The 13,952-nt window shown below is 39.5% G+C and overlaps 1 protein-coding gene across 2 annotated transcripts in view; it reads left to right on the top strand.

Moving 5' to 3' along the window:
- The first annotated feature begins 517 nt into the window (after window positions 1-517).
- si:rp71-46j2.7 (uncharacterized) overlaps window positions 518-13,952 on the top strand; it is a 26,090-nt gene continuing 12,655 nt past the window's right edge. The window contains exons 1-9 of one of the 2 annotated variants that reach the window (XM_049585744.1): window positions 518-938; window positions 1,420-1,528; window positions 5,299-5,512; window positions 5,799-5,941; window positions 9,521-9,689; window positions 9,845-9,900; window positions 12,545-12,735; window positions 12,854-12,964; window positions 13,104-13,247. In XM_049585744.1, coding sequence (XP_049441701.1) covers window positions 750-938; window positions 1,420-1,528; window positions 5,299-5,512; window positions 5,799-5,941; window positions 9,521-9,689; window positions 9,845-9,900; window positions 12,545-12,735; window positions 12,854-12,964; window positions 13,104-13,247 — 1,326 coding nt within the window. In that variant the 5' untranslated portion in view covers window positions 518-749. The remainder of the gene's footprint in view (window positions 939-1,419; window positions 1,529-5,298; window positions 5,513-5,798; window positions 5,942-9,520; window positions 9,690-9,844; window positions 9,901-12,544; window positions 12,736-12,853; window positions 12,965-13,103; window positions 13,248-13,952) is intronic. The other variant, XM_049585745.1, reaches the window with a different exon arrangement.

A 13,952-nucleotide genomic window follows, 5' to 3' on the forward strand; every position in this document is an offset into this window, starting at 1 on the left:
TTTATTTAAGTCTAGGTCAGGATCTCAATACTTCTTCCATAACCGCCAATCAAAAAAAAAAAAAAAAAAAAACACACCAAAAAAACAACAAAAAAAACATTCTTTTTATTTTTTTGTAAAACAGTCCATAGCATCTATAACAAAATTAAATGCTTACTCTATAATTATTAATCACATATTCTGTAAATCAAATATTCCATAACTATAGATTAACTATTTTATTATAAATCAGCTTTTAAAATTGTTAAATTAAATTTCTAATTTCTGATTTTTTGTATTTTTTTATTTGGGTATTTTTTGTCACATACAGATATGCAGTGATGATTGCTGGGTAATATGTATATTAATGCCATCCAGTATCAAGTTTCTGATCATGTGACGAGACCTTACGTCATTGGTACTTTTATTAAAGTGAAGGATGTGAATACTTCGTGAAACGCTGCTCATTGTAGCGTTAAACGGGACCAGCATTGCTTCCTCCTGTCAGGTAAAGCTAGCTGTGACCTGTAGATGGCATCCTGTTACAATCAACAACAGGCACGCGGGGACTTCCCGCAGCCAATCACAGCTCCACTTTAACCAGCTTCATAAAGTTCGCCTTTTCTCCCTCAGTTTGACTTTTGGTTTCGAGGAAACAGCAAACCGACTTGTTGTCGGTGCTAAAGATGTGTGTGAGCGGACCAGCTCCGGCTGTGAGCGACACACACCGGCCCAAAGTGCACGAGAGGAGCGGCTTGTAAAGGAAGAAGATGTATCTATGGCGCGTCTCCATCGCCATAACCCTCGGCTTGGTGTGGTATTTTTCAGACTGCGGCCGCACAGTGACACAGTACGTGTTGTGTTGTCTCTTTTGTTTCACCACTCCACTCATATTCGTGAGCAGCGGACGGGAGACCAGCACCCAGACTGATGAGGAGACCAAGGAGAGTTCACTCCAGGTATTTAAACACAGTTTGTGCTTTGTCTTTTATTGCAGGAGGTAATTGCCTTCACGAGCACTGTTGCATGATCAACTGAGTCATGTCTTAATGAGTTAGATATTAAACATGTGAGCTTGAGATGCTTTATTAGATTATATATCAATTTAAACAGCCTTTTAGTGTTTAATGAGTCAGTGAAGTGTGTTAATGTTTGTTAATGTGACATTAAACCCTTTAGAAATCTAGGTCAGAAATCTAACTTTGCTGTGTTGAGAGGCCAGGGTTCACAGATACCTGAGTGTCAGTGAATGAGTCAAATATTGAAGTATTAGCTCTCATAGCCTGAGGTGCATTTTTTGCACTGAGGCCCAGAGAGCTTGTTTTCACCCATCACATCGCTCACTGTCACCTTGAGTTCAGCTCCTGATGTTACAGTCTTTTACTATGCTCTTTATTTTATCACCTTCTGGTAGCTGGCATGTATTTTTTTGTCTTCCAGGAAACTGTTGAAGGAGAGTTATTTGGTGACCTGACAGATACAGGAAGCAGCCAGCAAGCTGAACCACTGGAGTCTCGGTATCCACATGTGAAGACGTCTCTGCAGCAAGGTGAGGCATGTAGGATATGTGCTTTTAAGTGACGTTGGCATATTTTGTCTTCACAGGTCAGACGCAGTTTGCATGTAGATGTGAGTGCATGTAAAAAAAAAAGCAAATCAAGGTTCTGCTTCTGACCGCAGGGTGTTTTGTCAGCACATTTCACGTCTGTTTTGACTTGACACAGTTGAAAAGGACAGTTTTGCTTAAACACAGCTGCAGCTGGGGCTCATGTTACATGAAGTGAGGAGGGGCTTTACGGAAGGAAAGACAAAGATGAAAAACACACCCTCTCCATAGATAGGTCACGCAGCACTGTGGTGTGTTAAACAGGAAGTAGTATATCTCGTTTTCATGCCTCATTATCACTTGTGTTGGCTATTGTGGTTTATTAAATTGGTTTGTGTTAGTCTATAAGCCCGACCTCTGAGCTCAGTTTATTTGAGAATATGTGGCTTTAAACACATTACTTACATTAAACTTCTCAAGGCTTAAAGGACAACTTCGGTATTTTTCAACCTGGGCTCTATTTCCCCATGTGTATGTGTGCATATGATTCATGGGTACCACTCGTTCTAAAATTGGTTCAGTATTGAGCTGAGAAACGAGCTAAAACGGTAATGGGGACAAATGCGTCCCATATAAAAGTGCTTTTTTTTCGCCACTGACGGGTTCAGATCGCCAGTGCTATCTCTGTAAATAGCATATGGTAGCGGCCCTGGGGCAGTGGTGAGTGTGAATGAGTGGAGTTAGCTGCCAGTCAGTGTTGGAGCAGAAAGGCGGAAGTTGTCTCCGCTCGGTATTGTAAATGAGTATGCGTGTGTGTGAAGTCAGACCTTGAAAACCAGACTAGAACCGGTCAGTGGCGAAAAAAAGCACTTTTATACGGGATGCATTTGCCCCCATTACCGTTTTAGCTCGTTTCGCGGCTCAATACTGAGACAATTTTAGAACGAGTGGTACCCATGAATCATACGCACACATACACATGGGGAAATAGAACCCAGGTTGAAAAATACCGAAGTTGTCCTTTAAGTCAGACCTTGAAAACCATTGTAAACCTGTAGAATTGAGGATGTAAAAAAAAAAAGGCTTTTCTGCAATAAATTGGTCTGGTAAGCGCCTAATTCTCTCACAGCTAAATATAGCACTCCTATTCAAATGCATGAGCTGGGAGCTCTCTGGAGTCCAGGTTGATTACTGTTCGTTTTTGCCGTCGATGCATTCCTTTTTGTTTTTGCACCTTTCAAACCGTATTTACCCCAAATACATGATATTGTTTATTTTCAGCACAAACTTGGCTACAAGTCTGGCTTCTCATTTTGGCAATTTAAGGAGACAATTTGGGGCGCCCAGCAGCTCAGTCTGTAGCGTGGGTGTCTCATGTGCAAAGGCAGTGTCCTTGCCGCAGCGGCCTCAGGCTCGATTCCAGCCCACAGCCCTTTGCTGCAGGTCATCCCCTCTTTCTCCCCCTTTCATGCTCAAACTGTTCTGTCCAATAAAGGCAAAAGCCAAAAAAGAATAACCTTTAAAATGAAACAGTTCACTCCATAATCAAAAGCAAATATTTTTCTTCTTATCTGTAGTGCTGTTTATTGGTCTAGATTGTTTTGGTGTGAGTTTCAGAGTGTTGGAGATATCAGCTGCAGAGATGTTTGCCTTCCCTCCAGTATAATAAAACTAGATGGCACTCGGCTTGTGGTGCTCAAAGTGCCAAAAAATTTTATTTCAAAAACTCAACAGCAATGTCTTTTTCCAGAAATCATGACCTGGTTACTCAAGATAATCCACAGACCTTGTTGTAAGCAGCTTCATGTAGGAACAATAGTCTTTCGAGTGGATATGCATGCTTCCCACTGCATGGTGATGTGGTTGGCGGGTGTAGTTCAGTAGGAGGAAATATTTCCTACATGAAACTGCTCACAACAAGGTCTGTGGATTATCTTGAGTAACTGGGTCATTATTTCTGAGAAGAGACATTGCCAGACAGTTTTCAAATGTATTTTTTTTTTTAAATTTTTTGGTGTTGTTCCACAAGCCGAGCGCAATCTTGGTCCATTATATTCTAGAGCAGTGGTTCCCAACTGGTGGGTCGCGGGTTCTTTCTGAATGAACAGCAAGTGACTCGCAAATGTGTCAAGTTTGTAAGAAACACACTTTATTTTGAAGCACAGTGAATTTCTAGCACAGAGCTTTTATTCTTAAGTGCCGTTTCCTGCTGTGGAGTGAGTGAATAACAGACAGCGACTTACTAGAGACAGCAAACTAGCTCGACAACATGGCCAAACGAAAGTATAATGCTGAATATATTAAACTGTGTGGACCCTGAACTAATGACTAAGGAGAAATCTGGACCCAGTGGCTGGACCAAGTGGGAACCACTGTTCTATAGAAGGCAGACAAAACTATGGCCGATATCTCCAACACTCTGCAACTCACACCAAAACAATCTAGACCGACAAAAGCACTACAGGTAAGAGGAAAAATATGTATTTTTGACTTTGGGATGAACTGCCCTGAAGGGTAACTTAGGTTTTTTTCAACCTGGACCCTATTCTTCCATCGATCAGCAAACTCACCAGACCCTCTTTAAGATAACAGTAATTTTGGTGTGTATAAATTCAGCATATTTTTAGCTCTAATTTGGTGAATTAAGGGTTTATTTCAACCAAACTGGAGTTGGTGATCGTTGGAACAGTGTAAAGATGACAGACAAAAGACAGTTTTTATCAGGTATTTTTTTTTTTTTTAATCAATTTTTGTTTGAGTTGACTTTGAATGAAGTCTGTTTTATCATGATATAATTACTGTTTATTTAAATGGAGTCTGGTGAGTGTGGCGACAGATTTCAGGGGTGTTTCTGGTTAAACAGAAACTCTTAAATGAAAAGGACTTTCCCTGTAAGGATCCTTTCCACAGCGTTGTCAGTCAGGTAGATTAACAGCAAGAGCCTGTCAGTGGCAAAAACAAACATACATATTGCCCATGAATGTTAACTTGCAGCCTGTTTTGCTGCTGTCGTCTGCAGCGATCTCGCTCTATCCTGGACCATTTTAAAAAACTGTTGTCTCATTAGTCACTTAAACACAAACATGGGAGAATAGGATCCTAGTTGAAAAATGGTGTGGTTACTCTTTTAATAAAGAGCTGCCAAGAACCCTAAATAAGAAACAAAGCTACAAATCTTTAGACCCAATAGCTCAAAATGTTCTGATAGAACAGTTTTAGGTTGTACAAAATATGGCTCCACTGTTTATACGCATAAATACAGCTGAAAATTGCAGGACATAAATATATAATAATGTCTGTTTACAAGAGATTTTATTCCGACTCATTTTGTGCCTTTTTCATTAAAAGTATGTGTGCCTGTAAATCACTGAGAAAATGAATAATTCATAGTTAAAAAATCTTATGGTGTACAGACATAAACGAGATACTGTGTGAAAGCCCCACATCAGCGCTTTCAGCTGGTTTTCCTCAGCTTTTCTCTATATGATATATAAATAACGTTATGTAGCTGTAAATAAAACATGCTCTCCAGAGGGACCCGTCTTCATCAAGTTCAGAGAGAAACCCTGTCATGGATATTTGTGCTGAGGTTTCAATTGAACGGTTTGGACAGGAGCTGTGGACCTAAGAGAAAAGTGAAAAACAAAAACCAGAGCTTGTATTTTTACCAAACAAGCTTTAAAGTCTCTGCAGTCCTTGAGTTTGATGTTCAGCAGGAAAGTGTGGGAGTTTAGTGTTACTGTGAATTTTTCCTTTGTGACTGCTCTCCTCAGTGTTCGAGTGTGCCTACGCCCAGCTGGTGCTGCCTTGGTATTGCGTCCCCGAGCCGCGCGAGCACCAGCCTCTGCACCAGGTGCTCAGCAGGGAGTTTGACTCCGTGATCGACCGGATCATTGAGAGAGCCAGGGACTTTGATGTCTGCCAGGCGGTCGTGGGCTCCATTCGTATTTTGACCCAGCACTTGCATAATGCGAAGCAGTCTGACAGGTGAGACTTTGCACCTGCTCTCTCCAACAAATCACGCTGCCTCAGTTACTCAGTGTCCGAACTCTATAAATACCTCCATATTTTTTATCGCCTATGAATAATTTACCTCACTTTTATAGGATCATATCTACAGTGACATTGTAATGGTTGTTTTTGTGCTGAATGGTGTTACACAAGTACATCAGATTAAGATTTAGATCAAGCGATTCACCAGAGATGCGTGGTGATAAACATCTATAATCCAGTACTGTACTAATCACCTCTGTTTCTCTGCTTTTTGTTTCAGAGAGCTCTTGTTCGGTTCCAGAGCAGAGGAGATCGCAGTTCTCAGAGAGTTTTCAGACGCTCTGGTACGTAACCTTTTTCCTGAATCTCTCTGGAGCCAAGAAGTCAACCGCTGTGCCTTAAATGAGATAGTCGCCTTAAAGGGTAAGAAAGCATTAAATTCTCTCTCTGCAGGAACACACTCTTACATAAGGCCTAAGCCTCCCAGAACTTCTTTTACAAGTGTGAATTGTATGTAATCCCTTATTGTCAGTGGCATTGTAGAGCTTAGGACATGAATTTTGGGCTGCATAAAAGGGAAGGCACACTTCCGCAGTGTTTCGCCAATTCCCTTCAGGGTTTTGTCTTTTTTAGTAACAGATAAAATGTCTTATCTCGAGGGAGTCTTGCTGTGCAGAAGGTTTTTGCAATTATGCATGTAGCTCACTTACAATAAGTGATTTTTACAGCTGTAGTTAAAAAAAAAAAAAAAAAAAATTATCTGCATGTCCTTATCTTGGCAGTGAGAAACGGCTCATTTCTGACAAAATAGTTTTGCTCATAGATGCATAATTGAGTGTTTGCAATAATTTGGAACAGTTGGCAAATTATTCAGGGCCGTGCTTTCACTGAAAAATGACAGTCCTGATTTTGTCTAATGTTGTGTTGCATTGTACTTACTCCCAACTACACACGACATTAGCAGTCAAAGGGAATGTTTCAGAAGAGCTGATAGACCAAATTTAAAGTGACACTTGGACCTTTTGAGAAATACAAGTATTCACTTTCTTGTATGGATTAAAAAAAATGTAAATCAGTGAGCTTTGGAGGTGCTTTTAGGTGGATTTTGTTACATTTAGAACTCACTGTTTGCAGATTTAAAGGGGATCAATTATGCTTTTAGTGTTACAGTGATGGATGTTCATATTAAATGCATCCAAAGTTTCAGTTAATGAGGTCAACATATATAAAAGTAATCCCTGAGAGCAAAAACCTCAGGCTCCAGACCGTTCTGAATACTCTGTTTCCAATAGTTTTTTTCTGCTCTGGCTTCAAGATGTCTTAATCTGGTCATCTGCTCCAGGCATGCTACTGCAAGTGTTTACATAACATAGAAAGCTGTACAATATATCAATATATTTTCAAGCAAGATATAAATTTAGATAACACTGTTTATATCGATATGGGGTCAAGTTGCGTTACATAACACATAACAGTGTGCATCTCTCCTCACTTACACTTACGCACAGTTCCGCCCCACTCACTCACTCAGTCACATGTTTAAGAGACACAGAGCTGCTCCTCTGTTTACTCTACATTGTGACACCCGTCTATATGTTGTTAGTGCTACGCTATATCAGTCTGTGTGATGAACGAAATTACTGCAGCGCACGTGCAATCCAGCCCTGTGCTGCTAGTTAATGTGTGAGGTGGATCATAGGACGTTGACATTTTTCTTGGTAGCTGTAGTCTAATGTGTGACAGTGAGGCAGCGCCTGGATGCAGGTGACAGATGTGTTTTAAAAAATGCAGTATCAACACAGATGTGTCAAATACAAGACGTATATAACATGGACAAAGTGTCTCTCGCTCCCCTCGGCCTCTTTGTTGATGCTCTGTGCATAAATGAGATTAACAGCCTAGATAAATACAGAATATCTAAATAATTTTAAAGCACTAGATTCATTTGAAAGGCCATGGCAAACAACTTTTTTAACTCAGAACTTTTTAACAGTTGTTCCAAACTACAATGGCTTTAGGCCTACTTGATCATTTTAAAGTCATGTTATCGTTTTGTGTCCTGTGCTTCACACCTTTAAACCTCCGTAGCTCCGGTGCTGCGTGCAAAAACGTTAATGTACAGCCCTGCTATTTACTTTGCTTATATACTTTTTCATTTACATGTTGTGCAGCTGCATATTTTCAAACAGGGAATAAAATCCCTGTCTTTGCATTTTATTTTATTTTGGTCTGTTTTCATAAAAGTTTGTGTGACGTCTCAAATGCGGTTTGACTTGCAACTGAAAAAATGTAGCCCATTTCGTGGAAGGTACCGAGATAGATATCATGTATCACCAGTCAGCCTGAAAATACCAAGATATGTTTCTTGTCCATATCGCCCAGCCCTACACTGCTACATGAAGCTACATGCTAATGTCAGGGAAACATGTGATTTGGGTTGCATGTTGTACATTTCTAGCCAATTTCAGATCATACTGTATTCCTGCTGGAACATGTCTGGTTATGAAGATATTGGTTTAGAAGCTTTTATTGGTGATTTTTCACAATAAAAATTGCCACTGTTTTTTGTTACAGTCAGGGTTGCACTGGGAACAAAATTCAGCCCTGTCATTTTCCTTTGGCAGAGCCCCATTGTTACCCACTCCTGCTGCTCCATTCCTCCTCTTCATTTGATGCCACCAGCAGACTGTTGTTATTGTTATCACTGCTGCTAACATTAGAAACACTCCGCAGCATCAGCCTAGACTTTTTTCTTCAGTCTCTGACCTTTTCTGCTCCACCTTTTTGTTTTTTAGCTCCTTTATCCATCTAGTTTATATTAACACTTCACATACTCCATTCTGTCTCTCTTGATTTCATTTTCCACTTGACCCCTGACATAACATGATGGACTGGTCCACTCGATGGGGTGGGGGGAGGTGATGAAGGCCATTACTGCAGCACCTGCCTTACAGTATAGAGTCTACTGAAAATTGTGGGACTGTGTAACCCTTAATTAGATGGACTGTTCCAACATTAAGTGTGCTGCAGCCGGCAGGTCCTTTTTTCCAACATTGCTGGTGATGGCATTTTCAGCATATGAGAGTTAATTGGCTATTGAGCATTCAAGCAGATACTGAGAGTTTGTATGCTTTTTTCCCAACACTATTTTAATAACTTTCAGGGCCAAAGAATTCGACTTGAACATGAAACAAACATTTGCTTTAATAATTTATGCTGTTTCAGTAAGAATACTGAAAACAAATGAAAAGTTCCACCATGAGGTCAGCCTCTGCTTGTTGAGATAATATTTCTGTTTTATCTCAGTGTGTTCAGTATTTTTACCTACACTGACGTTTTACCAGAATAAATAATATAAAAACAACTGCAGGATCTAAGTGTAAAAAAAAAAACAAAAAAAAGGTCAGTGTTTTATCAAAAACAAGACAGCACGGAAAAAACACATTTAAGTCAAGTCAGTTTTATGTATATGTGCCAAATCTTCTGCGACTGGCTGGGATGAGAGAGAAAGAGGAGACAGAATCACATTTAAGTCAATAAAATCATTCTTACATCAATGTTTTGTTACATTACAGCAGTGTACTAAAAACGATAATCTCACATCCGTGGTTGAAACTCAGATCAGAGGGGGAGGGAGTGACATGCAGCAAAGGTCCACAGGCTGGACTCGAACCCAGCGGCAGCAGTCTTGTGCATGGGGCGCCTGCTCTATCCACTAAGCCACTGACGCCACCCAAAATACAAATATGAAAATGAGCACAATAGGTCCCCTTTAATTCTCTGCTAAGCTAACATGCTGCAGCTAAAAGCTAACAAGAACGCAAATTAGCATAGTTTGGAAAATGTTAAACTATTCCTTTCAAAACTCAAAACTGGAAAAGCTATTATTACTGACTGCAGCTGATTTAAGAGTCGTGTGAATATTGTGCCTCCTGATTCTAGTGTGTGTTTCTTTTATGACAAACGCAGCTTGTTGGATCAGTGTGTTGGCGTTTTCTGCAGGGTTGGGCCTGTTGGTGACATGGCTGTCAGACCCCGACAACCTGAACCAGCTGGTGGTGAGCCAGCTGGACAGCGTGACCCCCAAAGGCTCCGTGGAGGAGCTGTGTGGCTCAGACCCGGATCAAACCTCTCTGGCATCACAGGAGGGCGAGAGGGAAGGCAGTGAAGTGTGAGTGGCTGTCATCTTTTGCACCCTGCTGGCCTGACCTAGTCACAGTGAGCCTCAAAGCAACAACTGTAAGAGGCACCTTCTGTGTTTGAAATTGGAGCTGACCTGGTTTTGTTTGGGGGCTGTGTTTTTTTTTTTTATTTATTTATTTCCAGGAGCTTGGAGGAGACAGGGATTTCAACCAGCACCAGGATCAAGGCTAAAAGGAAAGGTGTGTTTTGAGATGTTGTAAATAGACGTACTTAATTCAGACGTCTTTAACCTGCAGGATGTGATTCTAACCCTGTTTTCAGCTTCGACTGTGAAAACATTTCAGATGAGGATAATGGAGGCTCGAGGAAGGCAGATGGAGTCATTTGTGGGTGTTTAGAGAATAGAGACTTGTGCTTGCATAACGTTTTGTACAACAGTTTGATGAATAGCAATGTGTTGTCAGCTACGTGACATTCTAATTTTTGTTACCAGCCTGCCTCTCGGTGCATAATTAATCCCCTGTTTCTTTTGTTTGTTGGTCCAGACAGCTAATTACACAAACAGCACGCTGAATGCCAAATAATTTCTGTTGTCTTTAAGCAACTTCTACGTCTTTGTATTGCAAACAGTCCAACAGCAATGATGACTAAATCAGGATTGATTATGCCACGATGATGAACCCTGTGATGTGACGAATATGTGTAAGATCACAAATTCTTAAAAAAGCTCCATTATTTTTCTGTAAAATTAATTAATATAACATGTGATGGCATGTTTATGTCATTATTAAGCCGTCACTTTGATAATGTCAGTGAAACTTTATTTATCATGTTTACATGATTGTAAACAGAGCTGCCAATCATGAACCGACCGACAAATTATTAATAAACTCTCAAATTTAGAGATTTGATGGACTTTGAAAACACACAGTTAATGTATTAAGTGAAAAATAAGATGAGTCCAGACTGTAACCAGGAGCTGTTTTAAATGAGAGTGAGTCAGAATGAACAAAGGGGAATTGTATGTTTATGAAAACAAAGATTAGAACTAGAGATGTTTTCATACGATTCATTCCTTCCCAATATCGATTCCTGCATATCAGCTGATACCGGGTACCAATCTGACACCACTGCATTATAAAAGGTAAAAAAATAAATAAACAAGTGGATACTACTAACCATTTATCTGTGATAGATAAAACACCTAAAAGCCACGCTTGAGTAAAAGTACAGATATCATTCTAGAAAATGATTTGGTAGAAGTTTAAGTCACCTATTAGAATATTACTTGAGTAAATGTCTTTGTTAAAGTATGTGATATTTACTGTACTTAAGTATTAATAGTAATTTTGTGACATTAAATGTGGTCAAGTTTTGAAAGTAAAAGTACAAGTAAATGGTGGTAATAAAAAAGCAAGTGGAAGGTTATTTCTTAATAACATGCGTTTTCTTCGCAACTTAAAAGGATTTAAAAAACAAAATCCAGTTTTTCCCTCCCTCCCATTCCTTCATTCATCCATCCTTCCCTCCCTGTTTGTAGTGAGTAACAAAGATGCTTAGGGGAAATGTAATGGATTAAAAGCATATATTTTATTTAGGAAATAAGGAGGAGTAAAATTAAAGTTGACAGAAATTTAAAACTCAAGTAAAGTACAGATTCTCCCCAAAAATACTTAAGTACCGTAAGTATTATTACTTTGTTACATTACACCACTGCCCTGTGTTGAAGTGAAATGATTGCTGTCTGTGTTGTATGGGCACAGCCCAGCTTAAACTGTCTGTAAAACATGAACAAAAGCATACAGCGAATGAACGCCATAAAACGTTCTTTTTATTTTTTAATTTGACATTGTGCTAATGGCTAACAATACACTATTTACGGGAAATCAATTATTCTTCACTGTTGTAACAGAGCAGTAGTTGGCAGTGGCTGCACTCGCTGTATTGACTACTGTTTTAGAGGGGTGAAAACGGATTTATTTGCAGGAAAAATGCTGCTTTATTTGAGTGTGAAACTGCTTAAAGGTTTATTTGTAATTTTTGTGGTATCGGTGCACAGGCTCACATACTCATCGATATCCAATCCAGCATTCTAGGCAATGTCGGGTTATTGCCAATACTAGTACCGGTATCGGAACAGCTAGAATTAGTACAATTGCAAAACAAAAATGTATAACAGGAGTTCATCTGTGGTATCATTCTGAAGAGGAAATGAAATGTTAAATACACTGAACACATTTAAAAATAAGTTGATTAACAAGTATATAAAACTGTGTGCTGAAGACTAGTGCGCGTATATGAATTTTTGTTTGGTACTTTGAGTATATAAAATGTAGATATGTATTGTTTTGCTTGTTTCGTACATTTTTATTATATAAATCAAAAGTTAATAGCACAAAACAAGTAATGTATAAATGATTGATGTAATAAGTGAAGCCTAGAACTTTTCAGTCAGGTTCATAAGTAATGACTTGTTGACATTTATTTTGTGTGTGTATTTGAGTTGTATGAGGTGGAAAATGCCTGAAATAAACTAACTAAACAGTGCTTACCTGCCTAATGAGATGGTTATATCTGGTGATTAGTTTTTCTCACTACGTTTCCAGCTATAATGACGCTCAGAAATCGTCACACTTCATCACAGTGCAGAAAAAGAAATAAAGTTTTACAGTCAAACTGCTGTGAAAGTGAAGGTCAAGAATACATTGCTATTCTCTTCATGTACAATACTGAGAGAGGGACATTGTGTTTCTTTAGTGCTGCAGTGTACACAACGAGGACAACAGGTATAACAGACAGTTAAGAGAGAAAAAAAGGTGAAATACTGATGACACAAGTTGTGGGATTTTTTTTTCTGACTTTTTTGGTTGTTGTCATTTCCAGCTAACAAGTTAAAAGAAGGATGGTCAAAACTGGTGGACAAGGTGAAGTCTAAGAAGGCAAAGAAGAAGAAGATGAAAAAGATAGAGCAGGAGCTGGTGTTCAGGATCATGGCGATCCAGGGAGACGTGTCCAACGAGGACGATGTCAGCAGCAGGGAGGGCTCTGTGTACAGCCAGCAGGACTCTGACAGGGTGAGTTTGCTGCAGAAATAACGCAATGTCGAAAACTGAAGATGATAATTTGTTAGACATGACAGATTCATTGCTTTATTTAATTTTATTTTTTATTTTTTTGGCCAAACACCATCAGGAGGACAGTGATCTGGAGGACTACTTGACAAGCGTCCAGGAGGACATGATGGAATTCAAGCTGTCGTACGAGATGTGGCGCGTCGGCCGCTGGGCTGTCAGCATCCCTCATGTGAGTTATAAATATCAGTGACAGTGTGGAATGTCCTGGAGGCTTGTTATCTGTCTGCCGAGGCTCTGTGAAAGCTTGTCCTTGGACGGTATGTTAATGTTTGCGCTTGAGATTTGAGTAGGAGTTGACTGTGTTGTAGGCCAACTGGCAGGATGACGAGCTAATCTTCACCGTTCACCTGGAGGAGGAGGGCAGCCCCGAGAACCTTCAGTGGGACATCAAGAAGACCTACATGGATGTTATATACTTCCGCAACAGATGGCAGGTAAAGGCAGATGGAAAGGTGTGTTTTGTGCTTATTTTTTTAGCATTTTTATATATAATTTCATGCTTTAAACTGAGGCACACCTTGCTAAAACTAATGCAGTCCTGCAATAAAAGTTTTAATGTTCATTTTTTGTTCAAGAAAGTTGTTGATTAACTTTACAGTCATTTTTTGAATGATGTTTTTTGTATTGAAGCATACCTGTGCTTGCATTTCCACTTATAGAAATAAAGTACAGTAGAAACAAAAGGAGGATCAGTAAATAAAAAAGCAAAGGAGAAAAGAGGAGAAGGTCTTTTGAACAACAGTGCGTGAGAGTAAATAGCAATAATGTACGATCACATAATATTTCTCTCCTAATGAGAAGGGAGTGTTCCAAGGCTATTAAAATAAAATATCAGGCATTGCCATTTCTTATAAAAACGGTCTTCAGAGCCCCTCAGAGTGAATTTATCTTCTCAAGTTTGAGAAAAAATACCATGTCTTTAAGCCAGACAGAGGATAATGGGGTGTAGGGGACTTTCATTCTAGCAAAATTCTGCGTTGAGCTAATAGAGACGCATACGCCACTATATCGGCCAAGTCCTCTGGAACCCCAAATAATGTTATTAGAGTGCAGGGTTGCAAATCCCTTTTTTAAAATTACAGACAGGGTTCTAAAAATGTTGACCCAGAGGCTCTTTAATTTGGGATAAAGATAGAACATATCAGCAAGCAGGTCTG

The sequence above is a fragment of the Epinephelus fuscoguttatus genome, linkage group LG9 (assembly GCF_011397635.1).
Source record: "Epinephelus fuscoguttatus linkage group LG9, E.fuscoguttatus.final_Chr_v1".
In the NCBI taxonomy this organism is placed as follows: domain Eukaryota; kingdom Metazoa; phylum Chordata; class Actinopteri; order Perciformes; family Serranidae; genus Epinephelus; species Epinephelus fuscoguttatus.